The 18,816-nt window shown below is 43.9% G+C and overlaps 1 protein-coding gene and 1 long non-coding RNA gene across 16 annotated transcripts in view; one reads left to right on the top strand and one right to left on the bottom strand.

Annotated features, from left to right (window-relative positions):
• The window catches only part of ANKRD6 (ankyrin repeat domain 6), a 204,172-nt gene that overhangs the window by 59,055 nt on the left and 126,301 nt on the right, over positions 1–18,816 (bottom strand). For 5 of the 15 annotated variants that reach the window (XM_003897904.5, XM_009205657.4, XM_003897905.5 and 2 more), the window contains exon 2: positions 8,825–9,087. In XM_003897904.5, the coding sequence (XP_003897953.2) occupies positions 8,825–8,944 (120 nt within the window). In that variant the 5' untranslated portion in view covers positions 8,945–9,087. The other 10 variants (XM_003897903.5, XM_017958109.3, XM_017958108.3 and 7 more) reach the window with 6 other exon arrangements.
• LOC103883850 lies at positions 8,950–14,760 on the top strand. Its single transcript, XR_646219.3, has 5 exons — positions 8,950–9,031; positions 10,574–10,686; positions 12,107–12,190; positions 14,410–14,452; positions 14,681–14,760. It is a non-coding gene; the product is annotated as an uncharacterized LOC103883850 (long non-coding RNA).

The raw sequence follows: 18,816 nt of genomic DNA, 5'->3' as shown, positions 1-18,816 counted from the left end.
CATAGTTCTTAGTGAGACTTTCTCTTAAAACATGAGTTTTAAATTCTTACATGTAGTTCCCACATCAATTTCCAGCTCCCAACCCCACTTGCTCTGAAGACATGTCCTGTGCATGACAACCCACCCTTACTTAGTGACTAACATACTGGAACCATCCATTACGAGCTGAAGTAAAATCTCCAGGACAGAAGAGATGCCCTTCTCTGTGGCAGAGAAAATGTCCATGGGAGCCAGGAAATTTCAGTTCTCATCTGGGCTCTGGCATGCCCTATTTGAACAAGTCACTTTCCTTCTGTGACTTCATTTCCTCTCAAGGGAAACCATATATATCTTACAAGGCTCTGGGGACAAGCAACATATATGTGAAAATAATTTGGAAATGTTTTATACAAGTACAATCCCATTATTGGGATATCGCTTATTTTTTTTTAAGTACCTGAGCAGATTGAGCTCCCAGTCAATAAAACATTTGCAGATTATATCCACGATGTGTCAGGTGCCAAGGAGTATGCTCTAATAAGCAGCAGCTCACAGGAAGTTCACAATCTAAACTTATAAACCACATAGTGGAAACATGATGGTTACCAGTGTTGGGGCTCAAAAAACAATACCCCAAAAGGAAGGCCTCAGGAACAAAGTTTTTTTCTGACCTCTTCCTGCCCTCCTATCTCTGGCCCCTCAACTCCTACCCAGAGGCTAACCACAGAAACTAGAATCCCTCTTCCCCCAAGGCAGGTCGTAGAAACCAGAACCTCCTACCCCTAAAGCCAGCCATAAAACTTAAAAATATTACTCTAACCTTCCCCTCCTCCCCTTTCTGTGTAAAAGCAGGCCATAAAGAAATTATCTGACCTAGTTGACTGTAGGTCTTAACACTCGATTCCAGAGAGGGGCCTGCCTCATACCCAGAAGTCAGGAATGCTCAGCTCAGAAGGGCCAAAAAGACCGTAGACAGGCTGTGCTGGGTTTCTCATGCAATCAGCATTAGATCATGCCCTTTTTGTCTAATCATGTTTCTACACGGCTGTCCACACTCTTTTGAATCTAAGCATTAAAATGGACAATTTCCCCTGAATTTTTGGGTCCTCATTCTGAAGGCTCCTGTGTGTACATGTTAAATACATTTTTATGCCTCTAATACAATTTATCTGCCGTTTGTATGTTGATTTTTCAGTGAGCCTTTAAGGGCCAAGGGGAACTTTCCTCCTTGCCTCCTATGGGAGCAATGACTCTCACTCTCGAACTAGATGGCCAGGGTTTGAATACCAGTTTCGACACTTTCTAAGGGAAACCCAGGGCAGGTTACCTGATCATTCCTTGCCTCAGTTTCCTCATCTGTAAAATGGGGATAATAGCCATGGTGAGGTTTAAAATATTTAATTGTTGTACAGCTCTTACAAGAGTACCTAATACTTTGCAATTGCTATCAAAGTGTAAGAAATTTACAGTCAATAACATTATTCCCCTCATTCAGCATAGATGGGTCTACTATGTGAGTACCTTGCTAGGCACTGGAAGAGTTAAAAAATAATCAATATTTTATGTCCACTTAGATTTTTTTTTTTTCTGTCGCCTAGGCTGGAGTGCAGTGGTGCGATCTCGGCTCACTGGGAGCTCCACCTCCTGGGTTCACGCCATTCTCCTGCCTCAGCCTCCCAAGTAGCTGGGACAACAGGCACCCACCACCACGCCCTGAAAATTTTTTGTATTTTTTAGTAGAGATGGGGTTTCACCATGTTAGCCAGGATGGTCTCGATCTCCTGACCTCGTGATCCGCCCGTCTCGGCCTCCCAAAGTGCTGGGATTACAGGCGTGAGCCACTGTGCCCGGCCCACTTAGATTTTATAACTATGGCAACATGTGCTATCACATGTAGTGCTTACGAAAACTCTGTAAGGTTTGTGAGGAAATTGAGACTCCTGACATGATTGGCCTAATGTGTGGTTTTGAGGTAGGGACAATTTTGTTGCTCAGGGGATGTCTGTCAATGTCCAGAGACATTTTTGGTTGTCAAAATCCAAGGGAAGGAAGTACTACTGGCATCTACAGCAAGAAGCCACGGATGCTGCTAAATACCCTACAATGCACAGCACAGCCCCAGCAGCAGAGGATGATCTGGCCCAAAATGTCAGTGACGTTGCTGAGGATGAGCAACCCTGGTCTACATTAATAAGCCGTTAATAAGCAGCAGAACAGGTGCCTATACCAAGGTCTTTGGCTTCCAAATTCAGTGCCTTTCTCCTCTGTCAAACACAGATAAATGTAAGAGAGACACTATGACCCTGGTCACAGTGATGATGCAGTGGGGAGTTCTGAGCACCCACAGAGCCGTATGAAGGACAGAGTGCATAGAGAACAAAGTTACATCAATTAGGAGGAGAGCAAATTCCATCCAGGGTACCATTCGCTGGGTGGACTTCATGTTGGTGGTGGCTCCTGAGCTGAGTCCTGAATGGGTAGGTCCTTCAAGGGGCAGAGTGGATGCAAAATGCCTTTCAGAAGGCAGTTGCAAGGAACACTATAAGCTGAGTTTCCCAACAGCAACCCTGTAAGCTCAAAGATGAGACACTGCCTTTGAAGTTCTTAGGCAAAATAATTCTCTAAGTTTCTATACCAAATTGTCACTTAAGCAAAAGGGTAGAATAAGGATTTTTAGACATGCAGACTCTCAAAAAAATTATGCCCATATTCCCTTTCTTAGGAAGATAACAAAGAATGCGCAGTATCAAAGTTAGAATGACATGGGTTCCAGCAAACAGGGGATCTAATACAGGGGAGAGGTGAAAGGACTTCTCAGGATGATTGCAGAACTAGAGAGCAACCCAGATTAATCAGAAAGAAGGATAAATGACTCCAGAGGGGATATCCCCAGGAACAGACTTGGGCTGATAAATATGTAATAGGTTTACTCACGGCGAATTGCACTGAGAACAGTTTCACAGAGTTATTGGATAGTAGATGAAACACTTACCAGTAAGTTTAAATCAAATTAAACAAGTGAAAAAATTAGGGTAACTATCAACTCCAGGAAAAATAATAAGCTATATATTTTTAAAAATGTAATCATACATATTTTTAAAAATGTAATCATTCTCAGCTAACCAGTGAGCAGCATTTACGTAGTCACAATAATTATACATCTGATTTTAAATTGTGATATTTTGGGAGGCTGAGGCAGTAGGATCGCATTAAGCCCAGGATGTTGCTCATTATTATCAGCTAGGCATGGTGGAACACATGCCTGTAGTACCAGCTACTCAGGAGGCTGAGGTAGGAGGACTGCTCGAGCCCAGGAGGTTAAGGCTGCAGTGAGCCATGTTTGCGCCACTGTACTCCAGCGTAGGCGACAAAGTAAGGCTCTGTGTCAAAACAAAAAAATTGTGATATACAGTCACAACAATTTTGAGAAGAACAAAGTTGAAGAGCTCACACTTTCTGACTTCAAAACACATTAAAAGCTACAGTAATCAAAACAGTTGGTATTAGAATAAAGACATATAAACCTGTGAAATAGAATAGAAAGCATAGAAACAAACCTTCATGTATATGGTCAAATGATCTTCAGCAAAGATGCCAAGACCACTCAATGGGAAAAGGATAGTCTCCTCAACAAGTGGTCCTGGGAAAGACGGATGCCCACATGCAAACAAATGAAGATGGACCCTTACCTTACACTATATAAAAAATTAACTCAAAATGGAATAAAAGCATAAACATAAGATCCAAAGCTATAAAGCTTCTACAAGGGGAAAAACTTCATGACGTTGGATCTGGCAATGTTTTCTTGCATATGACAATAAAAGCAAAAATAGACAAATGAGACATCAAGCTTGAAAACGTTTGTGCATCAAAGAACACAATCAGCAGAGTAAAAAGACAAGCTACAAACAATGAGATACCCCCGTACAGCTATTAGAACGGTCAAAATCCGGAACACTGAAACACCAAATACTGGTGAGAATGTGGAGCAACAGGAAATCTCATTCATTGCTGATGGGAATGCAGCAGTTTGGCAGTTTCTTACAAAACAAAACCCTCTTACCATGCGATCCAGCAATTGTACTCCTTGGTATCTAATGAAAAAAGTTGAAAATGTATGTCCACACAAAAAACTGCACATGAATGTTTATAGCAGCTTTACTCATAATTACCAAAATTTGGAAGCAACCAAGATGTTCTTCAGTAGGTGAATGCATCCAAAACTGTAGTATAACCACACAACGGAAGATTTTTCAGTCCTAAAAGGAAATGAACTATCAAGCCATGAAAAGGCATGGAAGAACCTTAAACGCATATTACTAAGTGAAAGAAGCCAATATAAAAAGGCCAAATATTGTATGATTCCAACAATATGACATTCTGAAAAAGGTAAAACTATGGAGACAGTAAGAAGACCCAGTGGTTGCCAGGGATTGGGGTGGGAGGAGGGAAGGGGATAAACAGGTGAAGCACAGAGGATCTTTAGGGCAGTAAAAATAATTTATATGATACTATCCTTGTGGATGTATGCCATTATACATTTTTCCAAATCCATAGAATGTATAAGAATGAGCCGTAATGTGAACTATGGACTTTGGGTGATAATGATGTGTCAGTATAGGCTCATCAGTTGTAACAAATGTATCACTCTGGTGGGGGATGTTGATAATCCGGTAGGTTAAACATGTTTGCCGGGCGCGGTGGCTCAAGCCTGTAATCCCAGCACTTTGGGAGGCCGAGACGGGCGGATCACGAGGTCAGGAGATTGAGACCATCCTGGCTAACACGGTGAAACCCCGTCTCTACTAAAAATACAAAAAAATAAGCCGGGCGAGGTGGCGGGCGCCTGTAGTCCCAGCTGCTCGGGAGGCTGAGGCAGGAGAATTGCGCGAACCTGGGAGGCGGAGCTTGCAGTGAGCGGAGATCTGGCCACTGCACTCCAGCCTGGGCGACAGAGCAAGACTCCGTCTCAAAAAAAAAAAAATTAAAATAAAATAAAATAAAATAAAATAAACATGTTTAGAGGCGGGAGATATTGGGAAATCTCTGGACCTTCCTCTCAAATTTTGTTGTAAATCTGAAACGGCTCTAAAAAAGTACTCCTAAAGGTAACCATAGAATGAGAAAAAATGTTGCAAATCAAATATATGATAAAGGATTAATATCTAGAATATATTAAGAACTCATATTTATATCTTACATATATATCTTTTAAGATATAAATATGAGTTCTTGGCCGGGCGCGGTGGCTCAAGCCTGTAATCCCAGCACTTTGGGAGGCCGAGACGGGCGGATCACGAGGTCAGGAGATGGAGACCATCCTGGCTAACACAGTGAAACCTCGTCTCTACTAAAAATACAAAAAATTAGCCGGGCGTGGTGGCGGCGCCTGTAGTCCCAGCTACTCGGGAGGCTGAGGCAGGAGAATGGCGTAAACCCGGGAGGCGGAGCTTGCAGTGAGCCGAGATCGCGCCACTGCACTCCAGCCTGGGCGACAGAGCGAGACTCCGCCTCAAAAAAAAAAAAAAAAAAAAGATATAAATATGAGTTCTTAATATATTCTAGATATTAATCCTTTATTCTAATTATATAATTAGAATATAAGATATATATTATATATATCTTAATATATATATTAAAATAATATATTAAGAACAACTCAACACCAAAAAAATCAAATAACCAGATTAAACAATAGGCAAAGGACTTGAATAGACATTTCTCCAAAGATGATATACAAATGGCAAACAAGCACATAAAAAGACGTTTAACATCACTAATAATCAGAGACATGCAAATCAAAACCACAACGAGATATCACCTCACACCCATTAGGAAGGTCAGTAATAACAGTAGCATTTTGGGAGGCCAAGAAGGGTGGATCACGAGGTCAGGAGATTGAGACCATCCTGGCTAACACGGTAAAACCTCGTCTCTACTAAAAATACAAAAAAATTAGCCGGGCATGGTGGCGGGCGCCTGTAATCCCAGCTACTCAGGAGGCTGAGGCAGGAGAATGGTGTGAACCTGGGAGGCGGAGCTTGCAGTGAGCCAAGATCGCATGACTGCACTCCAGCCTGGGCAACAGAGCGAGACTCTGTCTCAAACAAACAAACAAACCAGAAGATAAGTATTGGCAAGGATGTGAAAAAGTGGGAACCCTTGTGCACCGTTGGTAGCATTGTAAAATGGTGCAACAGCCATGGAAAACAGTATGGAAGTTACCCAAAACTTTAAAAGTAGAACTACCATATTTCACTTCTGGGTATATAACCAAAAGATGTGAAAGCAAGGACTCAAACACCCATGTACACCCATGTTCATACAGCATTATTCACAACAGGCAAAAGGCAGTAGCAACCCAAGTGCCCATCAGTGGATGAAGGGATAAACCAGATGTGGCATATACATAAAATGGATTATTATTCAGCCTTAACAAGGAATGAAATTCTGGTACATGCTACAACACGAGTGAATCTTGAAAACATGCTAAGTGCAATAAGGACAATATAGTATGTCCTTATTGGATACATGCTACAACAGAGATGAACCTTGAAAACTTTATGCTAAGTGAGAGAAGTCACACACAAAAGACCAAATACCATATGATTCTATTTATATCAAATGCCTAGAAAAGGTAAGTTTATAGAGACAAAAAGTAGATTCATAGTTGCCAGGAGCTGGGGGTGGGAATGGGGAGTGACAGCTAATGGGTATGATGATTTTTACTAGAAGCCAGGTGCGGTGGCTCATGCCTGTAATCCCAGCGCTTTGGGAGGCCGAGGCGGGTGGATCACCTGAGATCAGGAGTTCGAGACCAGCCTGGCCCAACATGGTGAAACCTGATCTCTACTCGAAATACAAAAATTAGGCAGGCGTGGTGGTATGTGCCTGTAGTCCCAGCTACATGGGAGGGTGAGGCACAAGAATCACTTGAACCTGGGAGTTGGAGGTTGCAGTGAGCTGAGGATTTGTGCCACTGTACTCCTGCCTGGGCAACAGATGGAGAGACTGTCTCAAAATATATATATTTTTTAATTGTGATGACAGAAATGTTCTAATATTTGAATGTGCTTGTATTAGTCTTCTCAGGCTGCCAGAACAAGAGATTTGTTCCTCAGTTCTGGAGGCTGGGATGCGTGAGTTCAGGGTACCCGCATGGTCAGGTTCTAGTTGGGGCCCTTTTCCTAGCTTGCTGATGACCACCTTCTCACTGTGTCCTCACATAGCAGGGAGGGGGACAGACAGCAGACCCTGGTGCCTCTTCTTACATAGAAATTAATTTCATCACAAGGACCCCACTCTCATGACCCCATTTAAACCTAATTACTTCCCAAAGGCCCTATCTCTAAATACCATTAGGGATTAGGATTGAAAAAAACGAATTTGGGGGAGAAACAATTCAGTGCATAGCAGTGGTGATGTAAATACACTAGAAATTATTGAACTGTACAATTAAAATAGGTGAATTTAATGTACGTAAATTATATCTTAATAAAGCTGTTTACAGAATAGCAAATAATTAAGTCTATTTATAGAAGAAAAGTTGCAGACTATGCCCTAAGTGCATTAAATAAGTTATTGTTATTGTAACAATTCTGAAAAGCTGACATTATTATCCCTCTTTTACAGATAAGAAACTGAGGCTCAAAGAAATCAAGCAACTTGCATAATTAGCAAACAAAGCAGAGTTAAAATCTGTGAGCATGTGCCCTAACTACAGAGTTCCACGCTTTCTCCCATTTGTGATTGCCTGGGCCCTGGAAAGTGCTATGAATAGATCACATGAGCTCTGAGGTAAGGCTCCCTTCACCCTCAGTTCCAAACAATCCAATCACCATTTATGTGCAGACCCCTGTTCACCTCCATGGGGACCTACAAGTAGCTCAAGACCTCTCTGGAGGCCGGCATAGAATGTGAAGATTGCATATAAGTAAACATGAAAATAGGAGCTGATCAATCTGCCACAGGAAGTCAGAAGTTAACAGATGACCCTCTGTGAAAATTAAACTTTGCCCCTCTTCACAGCTCTTTCTGGGGAGGTCTGGAGGGTGGGCTTCGGAGCCAGACTCTGTGAGTACAAGTTGCATTTCCACCACTCAGAGGCTGAGGGACCCTGGGCAAGTTTCCTCACCTCCAAAATGAGAATGAGAAGAGAATCTCTTCTAGAGGGCTGTAAAGTGCTTACAGCAATACTAGGGCTCAATAAGTGCTTGCTATCGGTTACTTCGCCAGCGTATTTAAACTCTCCATCTGGCTGTGCAGAGCCTGCCTTTTCTTGGCTTTGCTACAAAACTGCCTTTGGGCAGTATGGTCTCTCATCTTTCATAGCCTTCTCTGTTGGCGCTGGGTAAGCAATGCCCTCCAAAGCTTACCACACATCTTCACTGACCCACATGAAATCAAAGCCTATAGAGGTTGTAGCAGTCATCTGGTCCAGGCCGTCATCATACAGACGGGGACAAAGAGACTCTGCACAGGGGAGGGGCTGTGCACAAGCTGGTCCACCTCCCCGGGAGGCCCATCTAACATGATTATCATACACTCTGTCCAGTAAGCTTTTGTGTCCTAACTTCTCCCAAGAGATCTCCTCTCCATTTGGCTAAAGAAATAGGTGAGAAAAGCCACCATGATTTTAAAGACTGTCAAATGCTAATTACAAGTCCTCCACTTAAAAGATGGCAATAAAGCATTCTTAATAATCCTCATTCTCCCCAAACCTCCATCACTGGAAGAAAAGCCAGTTCTTTGAAAGCTGCGAACCAAACACAGCGGTTTTTCAGACAATGGTTAAGAGGTAGGCCAGTTCCCAGGGAATGGCTACAGCGTATTTTTCTCTTGTTACCTTGGTAACCGCTACCTTGGCGCCCTTGTTGATGAGCTGAACCACATTCTCTGTTTGGCCTTTGTATGCAGCTATGAGAAGGCGCTCTGAAAGTGCAGCGACTGCATCTTGCTGGCTCATGAATTAGGAAAGAAAGGTTTTCAGGGAAGCGGTAGACAAGTTCCTTCAGCTCAACACGAAGTCACTGGCCCGGCCTGGCACCCACAGGTAAAGATGTTCACAATCATCAGAAGGTATCTTTATGAATATGCCATCTTCGGGACCTAGGGGTTACAAAACAAAGCTGCCATCAGGGCCACTTGACACACAAGGACAGGTCACACCTCTTCTCTCTGATTTTAAGGCATTCTGCTGCTTGCAGGTTGCAGCGGGGGGAGCTGTGGGAGGCAGGACACAACACACAGGAAGCACACTCCACAGCAAAGCCCCTGAACAGAACTTCCAAGTGGAAGGCAGCAGAATGTGCCAACCTCCCTCCCTTCTTCCCCCATCAGGGACATCCTCCGGAATAGTATGGCCAGAATTGCAAGGTTTGCTCTGTTTTTCTCCCAGGGAGTGGAGGCCTGGTATAATCCCCTAAGCACCACCTGGTTTACACACCGCCTTTGGCAGGGAACTGTACTGTGTGTGATCACCAAAGGGCCCCTGGCTGGGTTTTGTGCGTCCACCATGGCTAATGTGCCGCTTCCCCAGTGGGTCAGCGGCCTGTGGAACACACCCCACAGAGACCTTGCTGAGTGGGTTCTCTCTTTGGGGCTTTCTCCTAGCATTTACTGCAGTTCTCTCCCTTCATCCTTTTCTCACTGTAAATAGTATAGTTCCCGAGTTCTGGAACAGATGGAGAGCTGGGCACAGGCCCGGGCCGATTCCTGGTTCCAAGTGGCTGAAACAATCCACCTTAGGGACAACACAGATGCTAAACACTAACAGGGGCTCTGCCAATGCAGGGGGCTGGTCATGTTGCTTCCTTGCTAACAGGAGGAAAAGAAGTGGCACCAAACCCACCTACAGAACACTAAAGCCCTGTCGCAGAGCAGTGATCTGGAGGGTAGGAACTAGTAGCAAACTGATTTCTTCCTACCACATAGCAAAATGAATAGAATTTTAAAGACTGGGACTCCCCCCACTATACCTGGGCTGCCATTAGACCCAACCAAAGCCATTGGTAATTATTTCAAGGGTGAAGGGTTCTTTGGGCAGAAGAAGAAATACTTAAATGTCTAATCCAGTCCTGCTAGAACAGCAAGGAAGTGAGGGCTTCTTTGTATTTTAAAAGAGACTTATTAAAAATACTAGTATATACAAATGGAAAGAGAATGCTACAACAGAGATACCACCCTTCAACCCAAACCCTACCACACATCCTAACTTTGAAAGTCTGGAAGACGCAGCCATCCCTTACATTTGTTCCCAAGCACACCCAAATATCCTTTCAGTCTCTAAAGATTAAGGAATTGGCCATGATATGGCTGGAAAGCCCTGGACCACATCCTGTTTGAACTCGTTCACTGTGGCATTCAGGCAGGTTGTTTGGCCAATCACTCTGTGAGGCTAGGGTTAAATGCCCACGTATAAAACAGACACGAGAACATTTATCTCCTAGGACTGTGGCGGGTATTAAAGAGGGTATTTTATTATGCAAAAGTATGGTCCAGATGTGAATACTACAACTTCGGAAATAATTCTTACCCCCACTCTTGTGAATTATCAAACTTTCTCATCGTTCTCCATCTGTTGCTCAAAATGTAGGTAAAGAATACCAGGGAAAGAGAGAGGAACCCTCGCGAACCCATCCTGCTCCTGCTCACTGGGTCATTAGAAGCACAACGAATCTGGCAAAGGGTCTGCTCTAAAGCAGCTTGGTGAGTCATGGTCTGAGATCCCTGGGATATGCCAGAAATACAGCCAAAAAAAAAAAAAAAAAAAATGAATAAAGTTGAGACTCAAAACACTGAAAGAAATGGAACTGGAAATGCCTTTGAAAATTCTCATGGTCGCACTGAATGGCTACAGTCTGGGCTTTATGTTTCCCAGACCGTTACACTATTTGGAAGTGGTTTGTTTTTAGAAACATAGCTGCATTGCCTCTTTTCATTCAGGTAATCTGTGGTTCATTCAAACCAATTATACTGAACTTCTGCTCTGTTTGCCCAAATATTGCAAAATCACTCCAGGCCTAAACGGCAAGAAAATACAGAGTATTAGCCATGACTTACGAAATGATCTCCCTTCCACAATCACACCCTTCCCCTCATCGACCCATTTGTTATCTCTAGACCTAGACCCAACGGCCCCCTTCCATTCCAGAACCTTTCTTGCAAGGGGTATTTGAATGTCTCAAGTACAACGGCCCAGTTCATACAAATATTATCATGGCTAAAATTCTACTCATTCTACTCATTCTGCTCCATGGCTTAGCCCCTAAGGGTAGAGGTTTTTTTGCTGCAACCTCAGTACAGCCCATCAGCTGAGGTCACAAGCTCCATACCAGCAGTGCTGTACAGCCTCCTCAGCAATGGATGCAGGGGTCCAGCTGGCCCATAGTAAATTGATAGCCACTCCCCTCCCACCCTCCAGCCCCATGCAATGAATTCAGCCTCCTGGATACTGAGACTGAAGTACACTTATGCCATAGCTGCAGGCTACTGAGATAGCCTTGTTTAGATAATTACCACCGGTAAACAGCCCTTTGCAAGTACAGCCCACATTAATTTTCCTTTTTGTTTGGTTAAAGATAGAAAAATACTACAGTGGTAAGAAAACATTGGCCAAGCAGAAACACCCTTCTATTTTTTGCTTTTCAGTTACAGCTACTTAAGAATGTTCCTCACTCTCACTCCATCCCCTCCACCATAATCAAAGCACCCGCAGAGCAGCCTCGAGAACAGGTCCCTCGCACAGGATTTTGGATACTCCCCCTACCAGAGTCATACAGAAAACTGCGTGCAAGATCAGGAACAGAACCCCAGCTTTACAATTCCTAGTCTGTTGCCAACACCATCCCTATGTGCTTGGACATCTCAACCTCATTTTCAATTTAAGCCCAGTAATCGCCTCCTTACTAGGATCTCCAGCCTTTACCTGCAGGGGCATTTACACACAGTTTGTGGGTGGGAGGGTATCAAATGAGGGTCTTCTATTTCTGCTTCTTCCTGCACCTTCAGCCTTGGGTGTGGGTGCAGGCTCAGCAGAGATACCAAGTGCAGGCCAAGCAGAGACACCACCTCTCTCCCTCCCTCATGGTCACTGTTCCTAAACCCCATATCCTTACCTCCCATCTAGAACAATGATCCCCCATCCCTTCGAGTGAGAAGACACTCTGCTTCTCATCTGATGTTCTGACCCGACAAACTGGACCAGACAGAGGTGTGTGTATTGCAGGGGTGGGGAGCAGTTTAAGAAGGGATGGGGGAACCCCTGACAGTAAACTGGGAGGGGAAGGGAATAGAGGGGTGAAACCAGTCTGGAATCAATGAGTTAAACTTCATGCCAACCTGTTGGCTACCTCGGCTGTAGCAGTTCATCCCCTCCTTGTATCTGAGCCTCCTCTTACAGGTAGATCAGCTATCATTCAAGATACTTCCCACTGCTGGCAGTGAGAAATGTATTCTGCCCCAAGCCTATCAATTACATCCCTCTTTGTCACAATGCTCATTTTTCACAGCATTCTGAAGGAAAACCTTAAACGCAAACATGCTGCCCATTCCTTAAGCCAAAAGGAAATAAACACATGAGCATAAGTATGCAATGCATATCCTGAATCTAGATAGGGATTAAGCTTCCTAAGATTTCCCTCCTTCCTCCCAGCCCACTGCCCCATTTTTGTTGCTCTGTAATTTGCTAATTCTTTTGTCTGTCATCACAAATACCAGAGGGTCACACAGCTGCTTGTCTGTGATGCAATCAGTTTTCTTTTTACAGAAAAAGGTCTATAAGGTTTGCTTTTGCTGTTTTCTTGGGGCTTTACAACAAATTCTTCTACACTTTGGAGAATTTGCCAATATCCTAAAGCCACTACACATCTGTCTCCCGACAGGCAAAATATTCCAGAAGAGATCTGCAAATAAAAGTCCCAGTCAGGCAGTATGTACAACCCACCCAGAGATGGCCCACAGGCACCCAGGAATCGGTGGCTATGGAGCGCCATCAGCTATAACAACTAGCTTTGCTCCTACTGCTCCAAACCTTGTGTTGAAGAGATGGTACTCACATCCGAGGGGCTGTCCTCTCTGTTCTACATCGTGTTCAGTTTCTGGACAACTGTGGTCAATTCTTTCCTGGAGAGATCATTAGCTTCCTAGGGCTGTCACTCCCAGCAAATCTGCAGTGATTTACGTTATAATGCTCGCTGCCTTTTCCCTTTAGCCTCCTCTGCCGATGCTGGCCAAATCACATCTAAAAGCTTATTAAGACATCCACTCAGCTTGCAATGTTTTGTGGCTTGCTAGTCTGCTCGTCACAGCTTCTGAAAGTCTTGTGTCTGCAGATTTTGACGGACTGCTCCCTCCTGCCAGCAGAGGACCTGTAACACTGCCCCGATTGAAGTCAGGGAACAATTCACAGATCAGAGGAACATTTCTGAATGATGCTCAGATGACAGAGAAACGAAGTTTGCATTATTTCAGCAGTAATGCAAGAAAAGATGAGCATTCGTGTTGTAAGGGAGGGAGGGATGCAGAAAGGGTTGAAATCTGTAACAAACTGCCTCCAAGAAAACAGGAAAACGTTTGCTTTGTGGGAGCAGCAGAGCCCAGACACTCCACCCTCCTCAGCAGAGTTCCAGCACAGTGACTGCGGCAGCACAGGAGACAAGGGTCTGGCTGAGCAGCTGTTCCCAACGTTTGTCTCACAAATGCTCCTCTGAACAGTTTCTGCAGGGAAGGGGGAAGGGAGTAAATAGGGAGCAGAGCCCCTTCAGAAGCTGTTCCGAGTGCTGTCGACTGCCCTAAACTCGCAATCGTGTGCTCCAGCCCACTTGTTGAAACAACAGAAATCCAACACCCACCTGGAGACATCATAGAAAGGAGAGGGCTTTCATTTTGATTTGAGCCAATATCCCCACATTTTCCTCTCTGTCTCTAAAGATAGAATTGTTGGTCTCAGAGACGGGAAAATTACTCTACTCTGTCAGCACAAACCCTCTTACCACCCGTCGTCCTAAAGCCTTGCCCTATTTCCCCAAGGGTAATGGGGCAATGGAATGGACTGCAATTCTGCTTTGGTCGTCATTTGGCTTACACCAAGGGCAGGAGAATAGCTGGAGACTCTGGCAGGTGCATTGCAAAGAGGCTGAATCCCACTGGGGAAACAAATTGCCAGCAGAATAACACAAGCTAAAAAAAAAAAAGTACACAACCCTCATACTAGTTTATCCAAAAGCAATCACTACTGGGTTACTGTGATCATCACTGAGGGACAAGTGAGGCTACAACAGAGAGGAATATGACTCAATCCCTATGTTAAAGAAACTCATCATCTGACTACTGAAAAGCCATGATCCAGGCCCAAAAGCCCAGTTGCCAGAAGGTAAGTGTAAACTGAGTGGGAAGGAAGAATAAAGCAAAGAGTGGTTCATTTTCTTACAGCTTCCAGGACACTTCCTCCTTCTGAGAAGATCTACTCCCACAGGTAGGACCCCTAATACAGCACTACCCATGAGGACACTCAGCACTGACTGATCACGGAACCTGGTGCCCACCAGGACAATTTGCAAAAGAAGGGAAATGACAGGGTGGATATGCTCTGCTTTAGCAAGCCCATGACTCATTATATACACCCCACTGTCACAAAGAAACATGTATGTTTATTTCTTGAGCCATTTAAAGCACAATAACTCTCTTCTTCTAACTCTGACAGTCACTGAATCTTCTGAAATAACCACCTCTGCAGGAGGCACAGGGGCTGTTGCAGTGAAAGCTGAGTGACATCTGAATATTATTCAGGAAACCCGTGACATACCCTATCAAGAAAAGCTGCTTACAGATGTAAAACTCACATAGGAGGAATAAGCACACATCACTGAATAAAGATGTGACTGACAGAAGGCTTGGGAGGTAGAGACCTCCCCTTTTTATATATATCAATAACTTACTGACCGACTAGCACTGCTAGACCACCAGAGCCTCCAGGTCAGGGGTGGGCACTCCCATCACTTGGCAAATGACCACGCACATGCTCAAAGTTCAGACCAAGTGTTATCTCTGCTAAGCCTTCTGCTGTCCCTGCCTTTCCCTAGACAAGATGATCATTCCCTCATGTGTGCACCTACAGTTTTTTCTTTTTTTTTTTTTGAGAAAGTCTCACTCTTTTCCCCCAGCCTGGAGTGCAATGGTGTGATCTCGGCTCACTGCAACCTCTGCCTCCCAGGTTCAAGCGATTCTCCTGCCTCAGCTTCCCAAGTAGCTGGGATTACAGACGACTACCATGATGCCTGGCTAATTTTTGCATTTTTAGTAGAGACGGGGTTTCACCATGTTGGGCAGGCTGGTCTCGAACTCCTGACCTCAGGTGATCTGCCTGCCTCAGCCTCCCAAAGTGCTGGGATTACAGGCGTGAACCACCGTGCCTGGACAGCACCTACAGTTTTCTATAAGCTTCTGCTATGAACTGAATTGTGTCCCCCCAGTTCATATGTGGAAGCCCAAAGCCCCAGTGTGACTGTATTTGGAAATAGGAGATAATTAAGGTGAATTTGGTCATAAAGGTGGGACCCTGATCTGATAGAATTAGTGCACTCATGCTTGTGCATGTACTCTGGTGTGCACACAATGAAGAACAGCCATGTGAGGACAAAACAGCCCATCTGCAAGCCAAGAAGACAGCCATCACCAGAAACTGAACCCTGTTGGACTTTGATCTGGGACTTCTAGCCAGAAGAACTGGAAAGTAGAATTGGAAGAAAATAAATTTCTGTTGTTTAATCCACCCAGTATGTGGTATTTTATTATGGTAGCTCAAACAGACTAAGACACAGCAAAATTGCTGTTATTGGCTCAAGGTTGGTCTCCCTGGTTATATTAACTCCTTGTGGCAGGAACTCCATTTTGGTCATCTTGTATACCCAGAGCCTATCATGGTGCTGGGAACACAGTTGGCCTTTAATGTTCATTTAATGAATGACAGAAAAACCAATAACCAATTTATTTTTGGTCATCAATTGGTCTTCAGGAGCCTGTGATCCCATAAGAAATATATGAGGTACTCACCTAGTCAACTAATCATTTTCCTTTCCAAATACATGAGGCAGGCTATGGCTCCAGACTGTCCAAGAGATAACAGAGAGGGAATGTGGTCATTCTCCTCTCTCCCTTCCCCCTCAAAATAGAGGACTACAGTTTCTGGGGCCAGATAAATTACGACTCTAGAGGCATCCCTTATTCAGTGACACAGGTCTGTCAGCACCAAAGCATTGGACAGCACCACAGCCACTCTGGGAATTTCTTCTCATCACCCTCAACCCCTGTTAGGTAAAGACCCAAATGCTAAAGACAAATCAAAATAATTAACGCAGCATCACAATAAAACCAATTCTATGTACTCAAATCTCAACTTCTACCCACTCCTTAAATCTGCTCTGATCTGGCTTTTCTGTCCCCAGTTTTTCCACTGAAACATTTTTGTTATGTATTTTGTGGTGTACCAAGCATATGTTGAAGAAATAGACACAAGGAACTGTGGAAACTGGGAGAGGGATCATTCTTGCTTGCTGTGCTGGGGTGAAAAGAGGTCAGGAAAGTTTTCACAGAGAAGGTAGTGTGTTAGAGGAGGTAGGATCTGGTTAGGTTAGAAGGGGAGAAGACACAGGCAGAGGAAACAGCAAGAGCAAAAAGGCAGAGTGGTCTGAAAGTATGTGTCATGAGTAGCAAAGAAAGGCAAAGAGACAACTGCAGCTGGAGCTTGTAACACACAGCAAAGACCAGCGATGGTGTTGGAAAATGAGGCGGCAGTCAGGCAGTGAAAAATTTTCACATCACGCCAAATTACTTGAACTTATCTTGCACTTGTGATGGAGAGCCCTAGGAGTTGGTAAGAAGAGTGGCTAGTCATATTTTTGCTCTACTTGTAACACAAGCATGCAGAATTAATTATAATTATGGTTTTATGCTATACTCTCAAGATTGTATGTGCATGGCTTTCTCTTTCTTCCTGCCCTGTTTCCTCCTTCATTTATTTCTTCTATTCCATCCTTTCCTCTCCTTTTTATCTTCATTGATAGACTATGTTTTAGAGCAATTTTAAGTTTACAGAAAAATTGGGCAGAAAGTTCAGAGTTCTCATATAGCCCTTTGCCCACCCCCACCCCTACAGCTTTCCCTTTTAATAACATCTTGTATCAGTGTGATACATTTGTTACAACTGATGAGTCAATATTGATACAGTATTATTAACTAGAGTCTGTGGTTTGCATCAGGGTTCATTCTGTGTTCTACAGTTCCATGGGTTTTGACAAATGCAAAATACCATGCATCTGCCATTAAAGTACCACAAAGAGTAGTTTCACTGCCCTAAAACTCCCCTGTGCTCTGCCTATTCATCCCTCTCTTGCCCCAAAGCTCCCAGCAACCACCGATCTTTTTACTCTCTCCAGAGTTTTACTTTTTCTGTAATTCCATGTGGCTGGAATCATACAGTGTGTAGCCTTTTCAGAATGGCTTATTTCCCCTAGTAATATGCATTTAAGGTTCCTCCTTGCCTTTTCATGGCTCATTTCTTTCTGGTGCTGAATAATATTCCATGTATACCATAATATTCCATTGTACTACAATTTGCTTTTCCATTCATCTATTGAAGGACACTTTCTTTGGTTGCTTTCAAGTTTCAGCAATTACAAATAAAAATGCTATAAATATTCATGTGCAGGTTTGTGTGGACATAAGTTCTATCTCATTTGCATAAATACCAAGGAGTACAATTGCTGGGTAATATGGCAGCACAGCATTTAGCTTTGTAAGAAATGTCTATACTGTCTTCTAACACAGCAGTCCTCAACCTTTTTGGCACCAAAGACCGGTTTCATGGAAGACAGTTTTTCCACAAACCAGCAGTGGGGAAGGATAGTTTCAGGATGATCCAAGTACATTACATTTATGGTACACTTTATTTCTATTATTACATTGTAATATGTGATGAAATTATATAACTCACCATAATGTAGAATGAGTGGGAGCCCTGAGCTTGTTTTCCTGCAACTAGATAGTTCCATATGGGGGTGATAGGAAACAGTGACAGATCATCAGGCATTAGATTTTCATAAGGAGTGTGTGACCTAGATCCCTTGCATGTGCAGTTCACAGTAGGATTCACACTCCTATAAGAATCTAACGCTGCCGCTGATCTGACAGGAGGTGGAGCTCAGGCAGTAATGCAAGTGATCCGGAGCAGCTGTAAATACAGATGAAGCTTCACCAGCTTGCCTCCTGCTCACCTCCTGCTGTGCAGCAAGGTTCCTAACAGGCCACGGACCAGTACTGGTCCGTGGTCTGGGGGTTAGGGACCCCTGTTCTAACACGTCTGTAACATGTTGCACTCCCACTGGCTGGTTTTACATTGACGTAACTGCCAAATGCGATAGTAACTTTTGTTTTCCTTTACATTATTTATCTGTTGCATTGGGCCCTGCCACCACCCCTCCCTCAAAATTCCCCCTCCTTGGTTCCTGTGAGCCATTCTCTCCTCATTCTCCTAACCATCACTTGGATGATTCCTTTCTTCCACTGAATGCTTCTTTCACTGATATGCTATATGTTGCAGGTTCTTGAGGTTTTTGGGCATCTTTTCTGCTCATTTTATTCTCTAGATCTTAATGCTCCCCCTCCCTGCTGCTCACGTGCTCCTCTGCTGCCTAGATACAGATTCCTCCAAGTCTACTTCTTTACCCTCAATCACGTTCTCTGAAGCTCTATATTTAAACACCCAACCACCTACAAGACATCTTCCTTGGATGTCCCCTATCAATGTATTCACAACCAAATCACCATCCTTCCTCCCAAACC

This window comes from Papio anubis, chromosome 6 (genome assembly GCF_008728515.1).
Source record: "Papio anubis isolate 15944 chromosome 6, Panubis1.0, whole genome shotgun sequence".
In the NCBI taxonomy this organism is placed as follows: Eukaryota; Metazoa; Chordata; class Mammalia; order Primates; family Cercopithecidae; genus Papio; species Papio anubis.
Note: the sequence above shows the minus strand (reverse complement) of the source record. Positions and strands in the feature narration are given on the sequence as shown.